At 41.0% G+C, this 23,649-nt stretch overlaps 1 protein-coding gene across 2 annotated transcripts in view; it reads right to left on the minus strand.

Annotated features, from left to right (window-relative positions):
* HIVEP1 (HIVEP zinc finger 1) overlaps window positions 1-23,649 on the minus strand; it is a 120,714-nt gene that overhangs the window by 58,053 nt on the left and 39,012 nt on the right. For both annotated transcript variants that reach the window (XM_065052412.1, XM_065052411.1), the window contains exon 2: window positions 15,284-16,576. In XM_065052412.1, coding sequence (XP_064908484.1) covers window positions 15,284-15,548 — 265 coding nt within the window. In that variant the 5' untranslated portion in view covers window positions 15,549-16,576. The remainder of the gene's footprint in view (window positions 1-15,283; window positions 16,577-23,649) is intronic.

Genomic DNA, 23,649 nt, shown 5'->3' on the forward strand with positions numbered 1-23,649 from the left:
CAAGCCTTATGCCTGAGTCATCCTAAAAATACCTCCAGCAAAACAGCTTCAGATGGCAAGTTTTTCTTCTTGCTTTCTTAAGAAACACACTCTCTCTTATCATACTGCATCAGAAGACATTTGAAAAGCAATTTTAAAAATCACTTTCAATGTTTTTCAGTGAACACAAGGAAAGACATCACTGATTATTTTTTCTTGCACTGACCATCAAGATCGGGGTGTCAAACTCATTTTCACCAGCGGCCACATCAGCCTCGCAGTTGTCTTCAAAGGGCCGAATGTCATTTTAGGACTCGATAAATGTAACTACTCCTACATTTATACAGATCGAGATCACTAGCAGAGAACTGCAGTGACAAAACATCCTTCGGCTTAAGTGCATTAATGCAATCGGTCTATATGCATTGGCCAGTATTACTGAAAACAGATTTGTAGGTGGGTTTTCTTTTTTTGGGGGGGGGATGCGGGGGCAGGATGCACAGCTTGAGAAAGCTGCTGATGGAATTTCCAAACACTGCATTTTCTATGGCTACTTAAATTCAGAGAGCAAGTGAAAAGAGGCTGAGGCCCTATGTGGAAATCACCATCTTCTGACGAATGAAACCTCTATCAGTCTCTGCAGCTCAGGTGTTTCTGAAAGCATGACAAGACCACCACGTTTAGACAGATGGATAAATAAAATACTCTGAGTACCAGATAGTGCAGAGCAGCAGAGTGTGTGAAGAAGAGCTCAGGTTTGGCACAAAGGGACCCAAGCCCATTGCCATGTCCCACTGGAGCCATTTCATGCCTCCCCCAGAGGCCTTCAAGCATGGGACCACACGGTGCCAACAGTGGCGGGCAGGAAGGGGCAGCAGGGCAAAGCTGATGCACCACACAGTGTCAATATGAGAATATGAGCTTGGAGCCCCCCTTCCCCAGGTGGTGTGTTCGCCCTGAGAGGCGCCAGAGGCAGGGTTTAATCCCAAGACATCCTGCCTGCAGGTGGGGGTACCCACCAGGGCTGGAGGGGGGATAGAGAAGAGCCCGTGCTCCACTGCAAGGAGGCCACAGTGCTTGGCTTTTCCCTTTCGCTAGGAGGGGGAAAGGCTCTTTCCAACCTGCTGAAACAAGAACGTCATAGTCCTAATGCATTTTGGTTAACCGACATTAATCCCAAGACTTCCCTTAACCAGGCAATTTAAAAAAAAAAAAAAAGGAATAAAAACAAAGGCAGGAGTCTTGTCTGTACAAGGAACCCATCGGGTTAATTGCGAGCGCAGCGCAACCAGCAGGATGCTGCCTCCTGCCCATGGAGCGGAGGTTCGGCAGGCCGCGGCATGCAGGCTTCCCCGTGGAGCGGGACAGCATCCAAACCCCAAACACAAGTGGCAGAACCAGGGGAGCGGGTCCCGCTGAACTCCGGCTCGCAGTGGGAAGGAGGGGAGCAGCATGGGCCCCCACTGAAGGAGAGGGTGCCCCTGCAGCCAGGAGGTGCAGGGGCTTGCAGGGATGACCTGGATAGTCCAGAGCTCCCATTGCTGCCTTCCTGCTGCAAAACAAACACCCACAAAGTTGGCAGCAATAGCAAAAGGCAGTTCAAGAAACCCATAAGGAAGAGGCACTCTTCTCATGCAAATTTAAATCTACTTTTAATTAGAAACCACTCTTCTGCCCCTATATATTTCCCTTTTCTAGTTTAATGAGAAACGCTCAAGATTAAAAGAAAGAGACCAGATGAGGCAAAGCCAGTTCCTACATAGAATCATTGACTAGCTTGGGTTGGAAGGGACCTTCAAAGGCCATCTCGTTCAATCCCCCTGCAATGAGCAGAGACATCTTCAGCATCTCCCTTATGAGGAAAGGCTGAGGGAGATGGGTCTCTTTAGCCTGGAGAAGAGGAGACTGAGGGGTGATCTCGTTAATGTTTATAAATATGTAAAGGGTGAGGGTCACAAGGATGGAGCCAGGCTCTTCTCGGTGACAACCAATGACAGGACAAGGGAAAATGGGTACAAACTGGAACAGAGGAGGTTTCACTTAAATATGAGCAGAAAATTCTTCATGATGAGTGTGACAGAACACTGGAACAGGCCGCACAGGGAGGTTGTGGAGTCTCCTTCTCCGGAGACATTCAAAACCTGCCTGAACGCCTTCCTGTGTAACCTCATCCAGGTGTGGTGTGGCTCCAGCAGGCAGATTGGACTAGATGATCTTTCGAGGTCCCTTCCAATCCCTAACATTCTGTGGTTCTGTGTGTTCAGAGCCCCATCCAGCCTGGCCTTGAATGTCTTCAGGGATGGGGCATCTACCACCTCCCTGGGAAACCTGGGCCAGTGTTTCACCACCCTCATGAAAAAACTCTTCCTCATAATCTAGCCTGTATTTCTCCTCTTTTAATTTGAAACCATAACCCCCTGTCCTATCGCAATAGGCCCTGCTAAAATCTTCTCTGTAATTTTCCAGTGTGGGAACTTGACAATTTTTGGCATAGAGTTTTTTTTTGTGGTTTCTTCTTTCCAGTCTGGGCCTTAAAGAATCACAGCACCATGGCTCAGTGGGTTGCCAAACCCTCAACCTGATAGCATGGATGTCCCTAGCCTATCATAAATGAAAGGTAAAAGAGATTAAATCTCAGTTTGGCAGATGCCACCAGGTTTAAAGATTGGTTGTACAGCTGTAAAAGGAGAAAAAAAAAAGACCTCTTAAAAATTAGGAAATGGGAATTCGAAACTCTTAGTAACTACAAGTATGATGCAGGAGCAGTTGTCATTTTAAAAACTATCGGCTACTTTTTTAAACATCTTAAATGAGATTTAAAACATCTTAAAATGTTCTACTAGTTATTATAACCTTGACTAATGACCTGTTTGATCAGTTTTTCAGGAAAATTTTATGCATTTTCATTTCAATGTCAACTTTGAATGCTCATCATACTCCCTGCCATATATAATTATTTGCATTTAAAAATGAAGAACCTGTGACAGATACTTTACATAACCCCTTTGAAAAGAGAAGATAAAAATCCTCCTCTTATTGTTCTTCATTTTAAGAAAAGAAGAGGCTTGCATGTTGGAAAATACAATCTGTAATCTGCAGATTAGTATCACCAATGAACAGCTATACTGTATCTACAATACAACAGTCAATGGAGAGGTTGTATATAAATCGTATATATAATAGCTTTATCCTTGTCATCACATGTATTACTTAAGCATTGCAAGGGCTCCTGATGTGGCTGACAAGGTATATGCGCATAAATTACAGAAGCACTTTGCATATGAACCCAACCTCAGTCCCTGTGTCATCAATTTTCGACTGGAGAAGCTTTCAACTTTTTTTTTTGTTTACATGATCAGAATTTTTATTATAAGGCTTTTAAACGCATTAAAAACTGAGCACACAAGGGTGGGGGAGGAAGAGGATTTTTGTAGGGCTGTCACCTTGCAGTGCTAGTGGCAGAAGGATATGGGGAACAGCGAGGCACTGGGAGGGGAGGATGGGACACACGACACAGGTACAGTAGCTGCCAAACACACACACACAAAATAAGAAGTGCAGATGAAGTATCTTGAGAAATGTCTCCTGCTGGGCACCTTTTCACCCTGTACAGGCCACTGTGCAAGGGAGGCACTTCCTATGGCAAGTCCCTTTTCCACCTGCCCCATAAAGCCAGATGACCCTGGCTCCTACCTGTACTTCTGAGAGCCATCAGCTGTGCCACCAGAGAAAATTCATTCATACCTTGTCTCACTCCTGTACCAAAGCACAAACACAGGTACTGATTGCAGGGCCATCTGCATAGCTCCTAATCAGCCACCTAGCACAATAATGACACCATTCCTATGCTGATGGCTACAGCATTGTTCTGCTCCCACTGCCAAATTCTAGCCATGTATCTAGGATGGGGTGATCACTATCACTAAGATCTATGTAATAATTATTTAACAGCCTCCAGGGCACCAGGTTTAACTTCAGCTTTCTTGTGTTTTTTTTCTACACCTAACCCAGTATCGCGGTTAAAAGTTAAAACAAAATATCAAAGGTGACCACACGCTGTGCTAAGCTCACTACCTTCTCCCAGCTGCTGCTAAGAGCATCTTCATACCTTCTGCACGGAGACGGGTTCCCTTCCCCTGGCAGGTTTACTGTTCTTTGATCTCATGTCCCCAAACTGGAAAAAGGTGTGGTTTTCACATGTTCATTTATTTTTTTTTTTTTTTTTTACAGCCTGACACAGATTAGATAAATGCCAGTGAAACTTCTGCCTTAAAAAAAAAAAACAAAACAAAACCAAAAACCAAAACAACCCACCATTTTCTATTCAACAGAAACACCACCTGGTACCCAAGTTTTCTTTAATTTCAGTGTTTTCTCGAATACATAGCCTGTACTAAAGAAGTAAATAGTCAAGCCAGCCACTCCCAGCCAAAGAGGGGAAAAATTTTCCAACCATCTTTCTGGTACTCCAAAAGCACTCATCCTCAGCTGCCAGGCGGCTGAGGGAGGGCCTGCCCAACACAGAAAGGAACAGAACTGGTTCAACAGGCAGAACAACTTCAAGAGCCGGTGTTTCATCACCTGAGACAACAGCGTGGAGGCTTTCTTCAAGTTCTTCGAGGGGTCAAACTGCTCTGTAATTTTGTCTTCTATTTCTGGAGTTCCTCAAATGCTACCGAGTTTACAAGGCAGAAATCATGTAAGTAGACACACTAACGCCCCATCCCTGAAGACATTCACTGCGGAACCTAAAGTACCAACAGCCCTGTTTAAAAACAGATCAGTTTTCTTAAGCTTAGCATACCTTAAAAAAAAAACCTCTGCTGAGATCCTGAAATCTTTAAATGGCTTAAATGATTTAAATTATTACATATTTAGTAGGACATTAGATACTGAAGTTATTACAATTACCTGATATTAAGATGGATAATAAATAGCACTGGCTGGCTAAGAGAGTCTTTTTTTAATGACACTAATGAAAAACAAAGCAAAAGCCTACAAGTCAAGCCAAAAGTCCAGCCCAAACATCTTGCTTCCAGCAGAAGGCAAGAGCAGAAGCCGATGGAAAAGCAGAGCAGGACATGTGGTAAGTCCTGGCCTCTGAAAACACAGCCCTGAAGCGAACCCCAGAAGCTGTATGTGAACCTCACAAGTCCCACAGATTATTCCTACATTAGTTTCTCAAAGTCTCTTTTGAATCTATGTGAGCTTTTCACGTCTCTCTTCATCAAACTGCAGGGCTTCATCTACTTAGTCATTCCTCATACAAAAGCTGTTCAATAGACTTATGACCTCTTCAGCTTTTGCAGTGCTATTTTATCTTCTTTGTAGGTGGAAATGAAAAAGGGCAAAAGAGTTAGGAGGAAGATGTCAGAATCAATCCCACTCTTCAAGATGAAGGCACACCACAGACACCTGCTGTGACAGATACATTTTTCTCTACCGCTGCCATAAACATTCCTAATGTTTTATTTGCTTTTTGACAGCTAGTGAGTACACAGTTGACTTCTCCACACAAATATACGACCCCCAGACCTCATGTCTGAGTGTTAACAAGCAACTCAATTTAAATGAAAAGTTAGAATATTTTTCCTGTGGACATCACTTTGCATTTATCTACACTGAACTGCATTTGTCATTTTACAACATGGTTGCACGGCAACCTAATGTCATTTTGAAATCCTTTGCATTTTCATTTGCATCTTCATCTTCAGCTCTGTGGATAACTCCTTCAAATCAGTGACACTGCCACTTCACTATGGGAATCAAGAGGGACATTTTTATTACGTGTAAAATGGTAGGCACTGTTTGTCTGCTAAGGAACAAGTATCAACTGGAAAATGTGTAAATACTAGCCTCTCGATAAATTTACACACAAGAGGTTTTCTTTATGGGGTGTACTGGTGGAGTTCACTCGAGAATCTGATTTCCTCTTTAAACCCCTGTCCTTAATTCCAGTCTGTCCTTAAAACCCAGCCTCTCCAGACTCTGTCGCCCCTTCACCACGTAGCTCAAAAGAACGTGCCTCTGGGTCACCACCTCCGGCCATCCTGCCTACTCCTTCCTCACCAGCTCCTGTCAGCGCTGAAGCATCTTCATGTATCTCCTATATAACTGTACCGACCCTAACACAGCTTAGGACTTCGTCCAGAACAATGGTCAGCTGCATTTTTGGTAAATCCACTTTGAACGGGTCTGAAAAACCACCTTCAAATTCAAGATTCTTCTCTAGGCTAACTATGCATGAAACGCAAACTTAAAGCTTTTCATTAATTTAACTAAAGTATCTCATTTTTTGCTTGCTTATTTTTCTAATAACTTAATAGGTCTTAACGTTATAAGCCAAAGTGTGTGAATACAGTCCAAGATATGAACAGTCATAACGGCAGCAGTGGGTCTTAGGGCTAAATTTTATTTTTCCATAGTATTCTTCTATTTTTGCCCTCATTTTTTATATGCTGAATGAAATGTGACTAGCTGCTTTAAAGTGAAAAACAACATAACTTGGATCGACAACAAGAAAAATGCTTTTGAAAAACTAGTCAATACAAGCTGATGTAGGACAAGGTGTACCTGAAACACAAAACTTAAGCAAAGGCACAAAGGTATGATATTTTCTTGTTAACAGTGTTCTCAAGCCATGAACAGTGGCTTAGCCACTCTAAGAGGCTTACAAACAAAAAAGCCCTAGGCAGTTCATCTTCTCTTCTGAGGGCAAACACAAATTGTGGGTGGAAAATATACATATCAAGCAAATACCTCACTTCAGTGATTTATTTTACTGTTCTCTACCTACTCCCATCCTCCTTCAAGACCTGAGACAAAAACTAGGTGTCAAGTACCCCACTGAACACTTGGTGTTCTCCAGTCCACAAGTTGTTCCCACCCAAGACAGCAGGAACAAGGACAAACCATGTCTCCAGAAACCACCCACACCCTACACATAGTCAGGCAGACCCTAACCAAAGCAAGGAAGTTGTGGGCCAATTACCTTAAATAATCCAAATTTGCCAGACACTTCACAAGCTACACTACTTTGGGAAGGAGAAGGCTATTCAACAGGTGCCCTTTAAGATCAGACACATAAGAGAGATGTTCTGTACCAAAAGGAAATAAATATGAATCATATATTATTCACCCATACACTCTCAGCAAATTGGGATGAGCTGAAATTGCAAGCGGTGCTACCGCTTTGTTATTTTACTGCTTTCAAAGAACTACTAGGACATGAGTTACTAAGTCTCTAACCATTAACTGAAGTAGAAATTGCAAGCTGACCTTGCAGAGTGCCCCATGGTACACAGCAACATGTTCTACACCATAACCCTCTGGCACCGTAAAAACCTACATGTCCCACTATTTCGGTTGCTTATTCAGGGGCTGAATGGCAGATAAGCCTCGTGAGACAAGGCTTGTATAAAACAACTGCACTTTTTTTCATGGAGAAGGGATGGAGGGAAATATTCTGGGGGCCTGATTCAGCCTGTGTTGGGTCAGCTAGTGACCTCCCAAATAAACAGGTATCTGTTTCTTAGAATCATATTGGTTGGAAGAGATCCTCAAGATCATTGAGTTCAGCCGTTAACCTAACCCTGTCACTAAACCACATACTTAAGAACCTCATCTATGCATCTTTTAAACACCTTCAGTGATGGTGACTCCACCACTTCCCTGGGCAGCCTGTTCCAATGCCTAACAACCCTTTTCATGAGTAAATGTTTCCTAATATCCAATCTAATCCTCCCCTGGACAACTTGAGGCCATTTCCTCTTGTCCTATCACTTGCTAATTGGGAGAAGAGACTAACACCCTCCATGCTACAACCTCCTTTCAGGTAGTTGTAGAGAGTGTCCCCTCAGAGAGCTTCTCTTCAGGAAAAATTAGAGGACTTGAAGTTTTCTATCACAGGAGGCCAAGTGACAAACATCCATACTATGACGGATTAGTTTCTGGTCACAACCACACACCAGCCTGCTAAGGCTGCGCTCAGCTTTAAGCACCCACCTGGTTACCCCTGCAAACCACACCAGCCATTCTCGAGCTCCCCTGCTCCCCTCCCCTTCCCCAAGTCCCATAAAATACAGGTTTCTGCCAGAAGCAGGACTGTGCTTGGTCCCCAGACACTTGTTAAAACCTGTCTCCAGCACAGCCAGCTCACATCTTGTCTCCCTCCTCCTCCTCCTCCTCCATGCCTGCTCCGGCTGGCTCTGGGAGCTGAGGTAGGCCTGGCGGGACATGGCTGCTGCTCACTGCTCCTGATCCCACCTGCATCCACCCTGCCCACTCCACCTCACCTGGAAAGGACAGCACGGCTCTGCCCCGACCGCTCTGAGAGTCAAAATTGCTCAGATCATGCAAGTCTGGTAAAAGGGAGCAGAGACAAAGAACCCAGCATGATTTATTAGCACCACTGACGAACAAGAATGTGTTGAAGCAGAGCCCCAGAAGGTATTTTCTGGTGCTGAATTCATAGACAAAGGGAATAAGCAAGTGAAATCTTTAATAACTCCTCCAAAGCAGAGACCTGACTGAAATAGATTTTTTTTTTTTTTTTGGTGGGGGTGGGAGCAGTTGTTAAAATATTCAGTATGTGTTCTGGATTGTAATCAGCATGAAATGTGAAGAAAAAAATTGAAATGCTCACTCTTCCTCGCTCTCTCCTCTCCCCAGTAAATAAAAGAAAGTAGACTGAGGTATCCTCCTGGCATTCCTTTTCTGATTATCTCTAAGGGACCCTTACATGGCAAATAAGCTCTTGGGAAAAAAAAACAGAAATCCTGGAATGCTGACACTGCAAATTTAGTTCATTAATTTTTATATAAAAAGCTAGTCATTGCAAGAAGCTGAGAAGGTTTTGGTTAGTAAAATAAAGAATAGGAAACAAATCTGGTAGTACACAGAGAGTTAAGTGTATTGTTAATATACTAAACAGTGTTTTGAAAAATGAAGGAAAAATTATATAGATTCACTCACATTCACCGCATCCCCACAAGAAGTACAGTTCCTATTGCTGTGGAACAGCAAAACATTATTTCTTTAAAAAAAACCTAAATCTAAATCTAAACTAAAACCTAGCCCCCTTCCCTCCTTTTTGTGGGTTCACTGGTGAAATTTTCTTTATCTACTTGCAAGCTTAGGAAGATAATTAACTAGCTGCTTCTTATACACCTACAAAATGATAGTGCTCTGCAATCTGAACATCACCCGGGTGTTTTTTCCTTTTTTTATTTAGAATTCACGCTGAATTTTGCGTCGTCTGATTGAAGATGAGGGGGCGGTGAGGAACGTGTGGGAGAAAGCCACAGCAAGCTGCCGCACACACCATCCATCCTGCATTTGGAAGTGAACAATTAAGCCTGGAGGGAGCTCGCTTCAATAGCGATGTGCCGAAGTGAGCATCCAGGGACTTCAAGTCCTCAAATGGATTTTTTTGGCCTTTAACAAAAAGATTTTATACGACTCGACCCTGTGCCACAACGGAGTAGTAAGACTTGCATCCAACTTTATTAACTCGTTTTCAGTTAAATATTTTCTTGGTTTGCTGCGCTGGAACAATGATTTCTGGAAAATATGGTGAGTGGGAGAAGAAATTATTAGAATGTGCTACTTGACTAAAACAATGAAAATGCAAACCCAGTATAATGTCCTGGAACTGCTTTTTGGTTTTGTTTTTAACGTGCCTGTTTGGACATTTTCTTCATAGCATTAAAAATAATGACTTAGGAATCAGACCAAAATTTTTAAAACTACGTAGCTTTTCAGTGGCATTTTCCCCATTTTGCCCTCATCTGTTTCTTTCAGTTGAAAATGTCTTATCTATTTGCAGAAATATTTTTCTCAATTTTTTTCCAACTGCTCAGCTAAAATCAATTTCTGCTCAAAGTTTCCACATTTCCAGCCAGAGAAAGGGTAACTGAGACAAAAATTGTGCGTGGTTAACAGGAAGAAAACTAACATCGGAAACTTTGCATACACAAAGAGGGGAGGGATTGGAGAACGAAGCCAACTGGACAACCTCTCTTGCTTTTTAATTTCTCCTCCTCTTCTCTCCCTCTCCTCTAATTCACACTGGCCAGTAGACCACCAAGTCTCCCTGACCTAGGCCCCTGGAGTTGCACTGAAGGAAAAAAGCTCCACCAACTTCTCATTAAGGCTTACGAGATCCCTACTAAACACCAGGAAAATTTCAAACAAGACTAATGTATACCCAAGGGACATTACACAAGGAAAATGAAAAGGTGTTGGGGGAGAGGAAAAAGAAGTCCACTGTTGTCAATCTGATGCTTTGTTCATTGCTATGAGCCATCACACAAAACTGCTGGAATGACTAGACTTTCCAGGATGGAAAAACCAAAAGCTAGGCTGGGCTTGGTGCTCTGCAACCTCCCTCAGGTTTCCTCTCTTGCCAACCACTCCTATGCCAAGAATCACATCAACAAGACCTTCCTGTTTCCCTCTACTGCTGTCAAGATTCACCCACTGCTATTATTTGAGGCTGTGAATGGTAGGACAAGGTGGGCATCCACCAAATGCAGGTATCTGGTATTCTCCACATGAATGGAAACCCAGGTCAAAGGCTTCTGATGCCCCCAGCTTTGGGAAGATCTTAAGTTGTGCACAGAACTCAGACAGCATTTATCTCTTTCTTTGTGGTTCTCCGAAAACAGAGGCAAGTATTTTGTTCCACGCTGAAATGGGTGAGGGAGAAGGAAAGGAGACAGGAGAACAAAAGCAGGATAAAAGACATTCCAGGGGAAAAAAAAGAAGAAGAAAAAGATGAAGTACAATACAAAGCAAATAAACAGTGTCTATGGTGTAGAAATGATGCACTGAAACCATTTTCTTATCCTTTTTCTTTCTCCTTCCTAAGATGATAGTTCATACTTTGAAGACTTTACTTAGAAGAAATCACATCACCAGGAAAATACTAAAAATGTACTTTCCTATTTCTTTTCCATTGTAAATCAACAGTGGACAGTATTTTATTGGTGACTAAATGTAATTAAAATATATACTCATACAGCAGACGACCTGATGCTTTCAGAGTTTTGGCAGTCTTTTTGTCCAGCTTCTAATTTTCTATACTTACAATTCATAATTATAATACATATAACCTCAGGTTAATCCTGAGGCAGGAATAACCAATATCTTACAGGTAGTCAGGTATTTGGCTTCATACTTTAGAACAAATCTTAAGCATGTAATACTTCAAAAAACCCAAACCAAGCCAAAACCCCAAAGCCACCCCACCCCGAAAGCCAACAACATCTGTCATTCATGTCAAGCTTATGGTTTGGGTCTTTAAATACGTTATCTCTCATTTGTTTTATCCCGTTCACTAATTACTTCCAACTATACTAAACTGTGACAGTTTTATTTTTAAGAATTCCCAGAAATTAAGTTTTACTCAAATGGAATACTCAACAAGTATTCATTAACAACTCAAGCCAGGATTCAGTAACAGAATCTGACCTTAATTACCAATTATCAACTGGATAAAATTTATACTTCCACACTCCTATTACATAATTTTGAAGATTTTGCTGGCTGCAATTTCATTACCTCACATGCTGCAGTAAACAAGACATTTGGAAACTGTGACTAAATTTAGCTCAAAAGCAGAGACAAACCCAATGGCCCTCATTAGAAAACCTTTGTAAAATTGGGACTGGATGGAAAAAGAGATGTCATATATATATATATAGTTCTGAGCATGCATATAGCTTAAGTTCCTGGGATGATCCATGATTTAAATACAGTCCATTATATGACACCTTAAGAGTCACTTCCTCATCAGACAGCAAGAGCAATGCAACCCAACTGGTCCATTAGCAGCCTAAATTGTGGCCTGTGGAAAAGTGATTTTACCTGGAAGGCAGTGTCACAAGACGCATGCTAAGGGAAAAAGAGATGATTGAAAAGCACTGAAATACAGAAAGAAATAAAAGGTCAAATCCCTGTATCTGCTTAAACTACTCATACATTGAATTTATGACCTGCTGGTGTGCAGCGAGGAACTGACCTGCAGGTCTTGGTGATTCTCTGAAAATAACGACATACTGCACAAGGTTCACTCCTTTGCTGATTTATTTGTTTAATTCTTTGTGGGAGGAGGCAGTATGTGCAGATAAAATGTTGGGCTGCTTTAGGAAAAAACAGATACAATAATAATACCACTACTTCAAAAATAAAAAAAGTTCAAAGGACAATGAAACTACTTAGGAGCCTGTAGAAGATTCCATTTGAGAGGAATCTAAAAGTTTACAGCATTTTAATTTACAGAGACGTGGAAGATATTTGACATAATGCAGGTATATAAAATAATAAATGGTATAGGGAAGGTCAAGCTGAGCACTACTGGAAAAAAAAGACCAAACCGAAACCTTCTAAATCATATTTCTAATATCAAGATGTAGGTCTTAGCAGCTGAACTTCCCACCAGTTCTGTTTTATCAATTTACCTCTGCTTTCATTTCCTCCATGCTTTGAGGCAGATATTTAAAATACATGTTTGAGATTTAGCTTTCCTACTGAAAATGAATTCATTAATCAATTCAGTCTGAAACTACTAAAGTGAAACCCTTTTAAACACAATTAGACATTATTAGCTCTTGGGTTTTTGTCATTTAATACTGAAGATGCGTACAGGGGAATCTCAACACTCGCATTGAGAGGAACATACCCCAGCAAGGGCAAACAGATACCGTTCACAGTGGAGATCAAATGCGGTTTTCAGAACACCACCCAGCTACTAATTGCACTGCATGAAAGGTTAAAAAAACACACAAAACAAAACACCGTGTTCCACAGTCAGTTCTTGCAAAACGGCCCACTGTGCAGGGGCCATAATGAATCACCCAGTGCTGGTTTTAAAGAAATGAGGAAAGAGTTAAAAATAATTCTGGTTGCTTTAGAAACTGACATCCTTTGTTTTGGTTGAGATGAAATACCATTACATGCATGCAATACCCTTTAAACTTGCCCCTATTCCAACAATAACTAAAGCTATTCTAAGAAACTACCACCCAAAGAGCGATCACTACAGGTTCACAGTAGGTTTGTCGTCGTGAATTCGGAGTACACTTGCGATATTACCAAAAACGCTCAGCTGAGCCTGGTTCAGAATGACCTGACTGTAACCACCAAAATATGACAGTAACTTGCTGCCCACTAACTCCAGCAAAACCACAGCAATCAAAATATCAATAGGGGTTTTCCTATTTTCAGTAGCAACTTTAAAATAACCGCATTTTCAACAAAGGCTACACTCAGCCCAAATCACTGACATTTCTAATACAAGAGCATTAAAATACTGCTAAAATTTCATTATAAAGCTATGTTTTTAACATGCATTTTAGCTTTACTATTGTATTTCACTCAAACTGCAACCTTTTAGATGGCTGAACTCAGATTCTCTGGTTTGCTGATACAGACTCCTGCCCTATTCCCAAGCATACCTGACCACTGACCCTTCAATATTCCATGTAAACAACACAGACTTTTAAACCTGTCAGCTCCTATCTTTTAAGTTGGCACCACTCCAGCTAAAACCATCTTCATTATTAGAATTCAAGCACAGAAAGAGATTTTTCTTTTGCAGTATTTTAGCTTCAACAAACCCGTACCCACCTGGGTTCCCAGCAGTCGCCAATGGCTCGCAGGAATACAAACCTCCTGTTTTGACACCTGTCCCTACCCAAATGAACCTCAAAGGACCACTTTGGACCAAGCCAGCAATAACTTTTAAAGCAATATACTGGACTATACTGATATTCCAGTAATAGCCATCTGTATACAGTATACGATGCTACATCTGTCAAGATATGTGAGCTGACTTTTACATCTCTTGATCTGAGTCTGTCTTGACATTTTGGAGACTGCTCTGACTCGAACTAAAATTAAAAGCATTGACAGGCAAAACGAAGCTCCATAGTTTGCAAACTAAACTGCCATCTCTCCCTCTACATATGTGTACGAATGTACACATTTTTAAGGATGCATAATTAACTGTAAGAAAATAGTTCTCAGAAACCAGAAAGCTAAAGTATTTATATCAAAAGCTGAATCTTTCTCACTCTATCTGCACAAATAAACCCACTGAAGTTGCCAGCTTTGTCAAAGTGAACAAGATTAGGTTCTAAACATATATCAATTTAAGCAGTCAGAAACCTAGAAGAAATACTGAAGTTGCTTTCCGATTTTTACAAATTGAAAGTCTCTGACTTAATCTGTGGAAACAAAGATAGTATTCTCTAATGCACAACAACATTGCTACTATATGCAACCTACTTTCTATTAAGGCCATTTAAAATCAGAATAAAACTATGGTTATCTCCAGATAGTATTGCAAAGGGGGTTTGATGTGGCAGGGTGGTGGCAGAGTCTGGGGGTGAAAGAGGGAGCTGATCTTACAACTGCAATATTGTTTAAAATTCTATGTATCAACATTGGTCAAATAGCTCCAGGTTGCTTAGCTGCGCTTTTTTTTTTTTCTTTTTTGCCTCCAAATTTTGCTATGTATTTATAACCATAAAAGCTAGTAAAGTGACTTGATTTGTGAGAGGCACTACAATCAGACAGATTTAGGATAAAAATAAAACTCATTATCTACAAGGTTGCTCTCAAAAGTCAGCTAACACATTGGCATCATAAGAAATTAATTCATCAGTATATTTTTGACAAGCACAGTGTTTTTCCTCTGAAAGGTCATTTTTCTAAATTAAGCAAAGTATTAAATATCTTTGCTGTTCTGCTGCATATCTCAAACTTAACTCATGAAATGTTTTCACACTAAAAATCAAATTACATTTAAAATAAATATATGTAATAAAGTTTCACGTGCATTTAAATTTGACATTTGTACCCCAAGCAATGTAAGCAAACAGTAAGGCCTGTTCATCCATTGCATAAACTACGTTAACTGAAAATAAGCATACTTAGGAAATGCAGTGTAGCCTAACTTTGCCCAGAAAGTGTCCTCCTTCTAAAACTACTCTAAACACACAGTGGTGAGCATGAAAGGTTGATCTGGACATCATTGTCTGCTGCTTAGGATTTGCATGGGTCTTCCTCGCTGTGCTGGGACACCCAGACAGATGTCCCACACACTGCGCTCTGCTGCCTGCCGCCTCCACGTCCCTCCACGTCCTTCTTCTCTCTCACCCAAACAGTGCTGGGATGGAAGCCACCAGAGCTGCTGCCCAGGACTACTTCTGACTCCCACCCTGCCTCCAGAAGGTTACCTGGACTCTTTTCAACCGGCGGCAGCGGAGAGGCCTGGCCATGAGTTATGGAAAATACCCACCTCTTCCCTTCCACGTCAGAAAAGGAAACTCCGACCCACAACGCCGAGAAGAAAAAGCAGCTCCACAGGATAAAATCTGGGAGTCCTCTGGTGCCAAACAGACATGCCAAAGACAACTTCTCTTTGTGAATAAATACGGCGCAAAGGATAAAGCTTCTCCCCTTTTGCACCCACTGAAGTTCTTCTGCGATGAGTGGCTTTTCCGCAGCACCCGTATTCCTGGCAGGCGAGGGTTACAGGAGTGTCTGCACTTATGTAACTTCATTTCTTCAGTACACAATTACCCAACACACCCAAGGCTTTTTTTTTTTTTTTTTTTAATTAAAGAAAAATTAGTTTCTTTCCAGCTTGAACATTTTTTTTTTTCAAACTGAGGTCTGTAAGCAAAGCCACAGAAGCGCTCTGAATGTGGTCGGCCAAGACCCTCAGCATCCCCGTAAAGCAGACATTAATTTCTTGGCAGCGTATCTCGCTCTCTATGCACAGGAACGTAGGCTGCGCTCCAGACTTGCAAAAGACCTCGATATTCACAAGAACCTCCTCCATTTTCACCCAGGCACCTTCTTCCTCCCACAGCAGGTCATCAAGTTTCTGCTGAGCATTCCTCTGAAAGCCATACAAGACAGCTACCTAGAGCAGCAAGCTCTGAAACAAACGCCCTTTCCGCCATTGCACAGCACCCAATATTTGACTCTATTCTTCCTAAAAGAAACACTTTAGCTCATTTTACAAGAGAAACAGACAGGCAAAGAGCAGGATACAAACAATTAAGGGTGTATTTGCCCATGAAAAGGCAATGGGACATTGTGTGGGAGACACCTCCAGTCAAAGCATATTCATTTGAATAGCCATCAGTGAAGTCAAATACAGATCTGTCAGGCAGCATGTAACAGAGATCACAAGGGACTTATCACAAGGATTTGTACTTGCCACAGTTTCCTTAAAATACCTTCTCCCTCCTGAACAGGTCTCCAGCTACAAGCTATTTGAAAACAGAACCCTTTGGGTTCAGGATGAGACACAGCGCAAACATGCTGTGAAGGTACCAGTCACATCCTTCATCAGCAGATCTGTGCCAGGCAGAGTGTGACAGAGAGCGCTGATAACTCTGAAGTAGAAATAGGCCTTTTTAACTGGAAACCTGAGTAGTTAAAAGCAGGAAGGAATCTCAATCACCTCAATGCTGATTTATGATTATCATCACACAGGTCCGAAGGTGACACGGGGAAACCATGGGTGTTCGTATCACGGTCTGCTAGTGAAGGATCAGGACCTTATTTAACGAGCATTGTCCTAGACACATGGAAAAGGGGGAACAAAAAGTTAGTTCCCCTCTCGGAAGAGGTTTAACTTAAATATACTATTAAAAAATACTGATTCTGTTTCACAAACTTTACAGATTCCCAAAATCCATACCCTCTGCTTGAGGTCCTAAACATCCTGACAATGTCATCGTGACTATTCAGGTATCATTCATTCTTTCACCCCAAACCCTTTTTCATCATTCTATCCAAAAACCTGTGGAACTTCACAACCACACTGCATTTGGAGGTACTGTAAAATTTCCTTTCCTCACTGCTACACTACACCTCGTTACAGCTGACTGGTCTGGTGCAATACAGTGCCATGTTGGGAGAAAGGAAGATGCAACAGGTAACCTCCAGGATGCTGTAGGAGCAATGAAATCATCAGTTTGAAGAGATGTTGACAAATACTATTTGTTTTTGTCATTATCTCAAGTGGAGAAAAAAGGTTAAGTTGTCTGAGTGAAATTAAACATTTTAATAGGAAAAAGAACAAATATGAAGTTGTCAGACTGTAAAAATCCAACCTCCATAAATCTGCTCCTGTTTTGATCTATGCAACTGAGAAAAATACATTAGAAATAACCATGCTACCCTCCTCTTGCATGTTGTTGACATAAGATCTACAGGAGAGAATATAAAAACTAAATAACTGATCAGACTGTTGATATACTGTTGATTGCTGAAGATGCACAATGGGAAATAATACCTCCCTTCTCATAGAATTCAACAAGATGCAGGCAAAGCAAACAGAAGTTTTAATTGTAGTATTTCATTTCTAGTTCAGATTTGAAATGGCTGGACATATTAATTTTACAAATTTCTGCTTTATAAATATATCATGTGTCATTTACATTTAAGCAGTGAAACTCAAAACCAAACAGTGCAACAGTAAAGCTTCCTTAAGGCATAATGCCAATGAAAACCAGAAGGCTGCAGTAAACCGCACTAGTAAACACATTTTAGGAATACCTTGTACAGTCCAATAAGAATCCCTGTGCTGTATTACCAAGGGGGCTTTAAGCATTATACTGCAAATCCTGTGTAACAAGAAGCGGATGAAACATATCAAACCATATACTGTCCTTTAAAATTCCCTGTATATAAACTAGGTTTTAAGAAATCAAACTGACACTATATGTTAGTACTGGAGAGTAAAATGCATTAGATGCCACATTGGCCTCATAATTATCCCCAAAGCAACTAACACATACCCATAAATTCAGAGCAAAATAAATTGAAACACATTATGGTTGGGAAATGCACTGCTAAGGTACACAGAGCCTTCTTAACACCACAGTCAATGCTGGGACTCTCATTAAGATATTCCGGCATTTTGAAACCCTAAATTAAATTTCATTTAATGATCTACTGGCCACTTCTCCCATTCCAATATTACCAAAGGGCGTAGGTAGCATTGTTTGGCTGCAGTAGTTGATTAATTTTCTATAGCTTAAATTGGCCTAAGGTAGGCTGACGCCCAGCTTTCCCAGGAAAATTGTAGGATCCCATGCCTACTGGAGGATGCTGATAGGGGGAGTCTGCCAAAAAGTTTTCTCAGTTGTAAAATTCATTACCAAAATCTAAGGTGTTTGTGGAAAGGATGAGTTTCAGCAAGTTTCACATTATGAAATATTTTCTAGAATGGTAAGTTTCATCTTTAAAAAAAAAATAAAAATAAAAAAATAAAATAAATAAATCCAAAGCTCTGTTTCCAATTTTTGCTTAATTTACACTAAGAAAAGCCATGTAAACTTTGAAAAGTCAAACTCAAAACTATTTAAAATTTATACCAACAAAACTCTGATTTAACACACACTTACATTTCAGAAAAGTTATAGAAATGTGACAAGTTTTGAGTTTCCTGACATTTTAGTTTCTGTTGCTTTTTCACATTAGATACAACCTCTAACGGAAAACAAAGGCAAACTTCTAAAAATAATGTCAACAATGACCTATGAATTTAATCTCAATGAGCTTTAGTTTCAGATGTTCGAATAGAGTACAAATCTACTCTGAAGATCATCTGACATACCCACAAGGAATGGCTTGGCATAGACTAAATGTGGATTTAATATCTATTGTTCACTCAGATCTACGAATGAATTTACTACCATTCAAAGGACTCATTCTGAAAATACTCCATAATTTCAATAACGATATGTTTTGATTTTTGCACAAACAATATTGTACCCATTGTTCAGCATGGTTATGGATCTAGAAATGCTGGACCTTTTCTTTGTTATATATACATCTGTCCTTACACAGGCACGCACAGCTGAACATCTCTCTGTAGCATGGAATAAATCAGGTGAAGTTGAAACGCCTTCCCCAACCCCACGCTCAGAACTCAAGTGGGCACTCCCCCACCAATACGCCACCAACAGAGGACACAGGATAAAGAGCCCAACCTCTGAACTTAAACATCTCCAGAGCAGTGCAAAGCCTAAATATCAGAAAATGGTTAAGTCAGAAAACCCCATACTTCTTCACTGAAATTCAGACTGTGCCGACTCTAAAGCTCCCAAGAGTTTTAAGAGAACCAGAATTTCATCTTGCAATTTTATGAGGAAACCAAAACTTCCTGGCACGATGTCCACCTATCTGTGGGAACTCCCTTGTTATGACTTCCATTACCCTGTGGCAAGCGACTCTGCAAACCAGCCAAATCTCACACAAAGGTTTGCTTCTTCGTCGCTCCTCTGGAATCCCAGGGCGTAGATGAAAGCGAGGACTGGCTGCCTGGGAAAGCGTCCAGGCACACTGAGCAATTAAAAACAAAAGCAGGTAGCAAGACGCCTACCAGCAGTGCAAAACTGGGGAAGGGGGATGCTCGTTTTCGACTGCACAGCTCAGTGATGGGAAAGCAGACGAGAATACGTGCGATGATGCTGAGGAGGTGGGGGTGAAACACCACTGGAAATACTTATGGGAGGGAAAAGCTGGGTCTCAGGATTAAGCAACACGTAAAACATGCAAGTTCAGCACCAGCGCCCACCACAACCTTCCTGCGTGCCTTAGCTCCAGTCCACAAAACAACGTTTCCATGCTGCAGTGATTTATTGGAAGATAATTTATGTTCCTAAGGAACATAGTTGCTGCACACATGAAATCTTACAGAGGTATTTAGATAGTTTATTGCCAACTACTTACATAGAACACACTCTTGATTAACTCCTTAGAGGCCCTCCTGAGCTTATCTTCACATTTACTGCTGCCTTTTCCAATGGTGCACGAAAATCTAAAGGCAGCTTGATTTGTTGCTGTTTCATCACATATTACTACTACATCCGAGATGGGGGCACAAACTCCTCCTGCTCTTATACAGTCTGACAGGTTATACTTAATCGTTAGACCAACAACTTCAAAAGCAGCTAATGAGTCAAAGTGCCCAACCACAGCTCTTTTTCAGCAAGGGGCTTTCTGAAAATCAGACCCTATTAAATTGTTTCAGACTAGGCTCGCACAAAGTAAACTGCCTAAAACCTTCTGCAGAAACACCTGACTTCTGCATGTGTCTCCTAAATACACACAATGCAAAATTAGGGTAGTTAAAAAGTAGCCTCTTCTTCCAACTTGTAGCAATTCATCTGAAAATCAAGAATCTTCACAACATACTTGAAGATTTTCAAAGACACTATGATGTTGGTGAACGGTTTTAACCAATTTTCCCACAGAAGCTGATGGTAAAACTCCTGCCAATTAAAAGAGCGTTAATCTAACTCAGCTTCCAAGTGCTCCTGATCATCATGCTCATAACTCCTAGGTGAGGTAACAGCCTGTTTTAATCTCTTGGAAAATGATCATTCAAGATAAAACTTATTATTAAGTAATAAAAACCTGATATTTATCTTGCAATGACAATTAAGACCTACAATAAAGCATGTATGTTCAACCAGAATAAAATCTTACTCTCCTCTGCACAAACTGGTTTGTGACCATACACTTTATAAGATACGAGACCCAAACAGTAGAGACCTAGTACAGCCACTTGGACACCTAGACCACACCAAAAGAAACGCCTGAGTTACTTTAAAAGCAGCTCAGCCTCCCACCTGACATTTCCCCTGAGGCTGGGCTAGCAGAATGATCTTTATTGTGATTGAAAAGCCTTATCCCTGCTGCTCAATCTCATTGTACCACCCACTTTCTAGACAGAAGACAACTTGCAAAGGTTTAGGATCGCTTTTGGTAAAATGTGCTACACAAACTTCCGCCAGATTTAATATCACTAAAAGGTTTCCAAATACATTAATAGCAAGATTCATGCTTCGGTCTTCTTCTGGAATCTCCCTCTAAATAAATTCCACGGTTGAGTTACAGCACCTTCTCAATGTCTTTTCACAATACAAGCCAGAACCGGATGAACAATATTAATAGCTGACCCTCCACTATGTACTGTGTCCTGTTATCTGTCATCTCCAGGGCCATCGACACTGCTGGGATTTGTAATCAAATCATGGTACATAACAGACAAATGAGCAAAAATTATTCTTGATTTAAAATGTCATTAATTCTTTTATAATTATATTGACTGTACTAAAGGTCTGCCATTTTTAAATGGCGCACAAACACTTAATTCTCTGTGTCAAGCATACATATACCAAAATAATGATACAGAAATAAGCTGACGCTAGTTCCATGTCAGGGAAGTGAAAATAACTGAAAGGCATCTACCCAACATCGATTACGACGACTCATAAATCCAGTGAGCTTCAGAAAGGCTCCAGAAGCAAAGCAGACGACAAGGCATGTCTCACTTCCTTCAAGGAGGAAGCATTTACTGACACCCTACACTGCCAAAGGGAGCTGCCAAAACAGCAGCAATTAATGCTTTCAGCTGCATATGCCCGGCCTATCCAAAATAATTTTAAGGTCAACCTCATCCATTTTCAAAATAATTTTAAGGTCAAGCTTCACCCATCTCCATTTGCTTTTAATTTTGCCAAGGTAACTGCAATTAACTTACCAAGTTTCAAGCTGAACTACTTTGGGCTCAGGGGAGGCGGGAGGGAAAGAAACATTAATGCAAAGTCATGTGTTTGCCTTACAAACCTAAATAAATAACTGCTGGCAATGCAGAACAATGCCGCATTTTAAAATAAACAGGAGTCAAATCCCCATCGCTGAAACAACCAAAACATCAGCTATTTTATCTCTTGGAAAATAGTTGACAATATTAACAAATGTCAGATATATGCAAAAGACAAGACAGCTGAATCACACACACACATGCAGAAAACCCACCCTCACTGTACTCTTATAGAAATGCAGCAGAAGCAATATTTCCAGTTCCTGAAAAGAACAGCTGTAAGCCAGTCTGGGGGCAACCAAGGACGTCCAAAAGCAAGTTCTCCTCTCCAAACACTTCAAGTTCCCTGAGCAAACAACAGTTGCTCAGAGCCGAAGAGGACAGTGCCAGTTTTTCAGGCTCCTGCAACAGGTGCCAGGCCTGCTTTGCTAAATAAACACTCCAATGACAACAGCATCTAGCGAATTCCCAAGGGGAATTCAAAACCAGAAGGCATCAGAAATTGCTGCAGACACCCCTGCTTCCCGGACATGGCTCTTGGTTGCTCTGAAACAGGCTCTCAGCTCCTTCCTGCACCACTCAGAGTCTGCTGAGCACAACCCTGCTGCAATAAATCCCATCTTCTGGCTCCCTGTGCTGCCCCTCTGATTGCACGGTTTGCTAGAGGTGTGTTATTCAGCTTTATGTGTTGCCCGGCCCAGACTTCTGCGTTTTTAGAGTATCTGCACGCACACACACAGGTAGCAGATATGCTTTGGTAAGTAAAGCAACAGTGCTCTTCTCAAATCTCTTAATGCAATAAATACTCGGCTTTTGGAAAACTGTTCTGGTTGTGATTTTCTTGGGCACCCTCCTCCCCAGTTCAACTCAGAGATAAAGATCTTGTCACAGCTGTAAAACTAAAGCTGCACTACAGTGCATGGTCAGGCTTTGCCTATTTATACAACAGCATCCTTACTTTAAAGCTTTAAAGTTCTTGTAGCCCATTTCTGTCTTTTTCGTACAAATAATATTTTCAAAAGCTAAATGTCTTTGTTCACGTATACCAAACAGAGCCTTTTTGCCGGTAATAGCCTGGAAGCTAATAACTATTTTAGAGCATTTCCAGCACAATGAAATGCTGTTATTGGCTGTTTATGTAACAGTGAATTAACCCCCACCGATACCTTTCAGGAATTCACAGCCATAGTGCGCAAAAAGTGCTTTGCGAGAGCTTGTTAATATGGTAAGTGCAAAAGCCTCCTCGATTCAGAAGACTGTCTTTCAAAACAAACATGCTTAACCTGCAGTTTCAGACATGGAAGAAATTACTCAATTAATTGCAGACAACAAAAAAACAACAGGGTTATAACTAATGTACAGTAAATGCTCTGTGGGTGTAATGCAAGCTCATTTCCCAGTAGCATACTCTCTCACATCCTAACACATTTCTTACCCCACAGCTGTAAAACAGTTTCAAGAATGTTAAATTTACTTAGATTTTTTTCCCCACATACATTTGTTTTTTGGCAATGAATGTTATTATTATTAACCCAGGTAGGGTTAGTTCTCTTAAGAAACATGTTTACAATAAAGTACTTTGCAGCATCATACTTTTCAGACTTTTTTTCTAGACAATACATCATCTTTTCCAAAGTTGAACAAACAACAGAATTTATAAAGTTTTTGCCTGCACTAACAGTATCCTTGCAGGGACAAAAGCAGGGACCACAGTGACAGGACTCAATAAATTCCCACCTGCTTCTGGGAATTCAAGCAGGCAACGAGTAGCAAAAAGCTCAAAAGCACAAAAAGACCCCACCAGTGGCGACTGCTCCCATTCTGACACTAAACAAGAGATGGAGGCAAACACTAATAATTAAAGATAATGGAATGAAAACTTACCAAAGCAGACATTGATGTCTTCTTCTGTCATTCCTTCCATTCATGTTAAAGACATCTGTCAATGACTTGATCTAGGCTAGATATCAGCATGAAGGCTAATATTTAAACTTGCTGCTTCCTTACTGCTTATAGATATTCAGGATGTG

Source organism: Columba livia, chromosome 2 (assembly GCF_036013475.1).
Source record: "Columba livia isolate bColLiv1 breed racing homer chromosome 2, bColLiv1.pat.W.v2, whole genome shotgun sequence".
Taxonomy (NCBI): Eukaryota; Metazoa; Chordata; class Aves; order Columbiformes; family Columbidae; genus Columba; species Columba livia.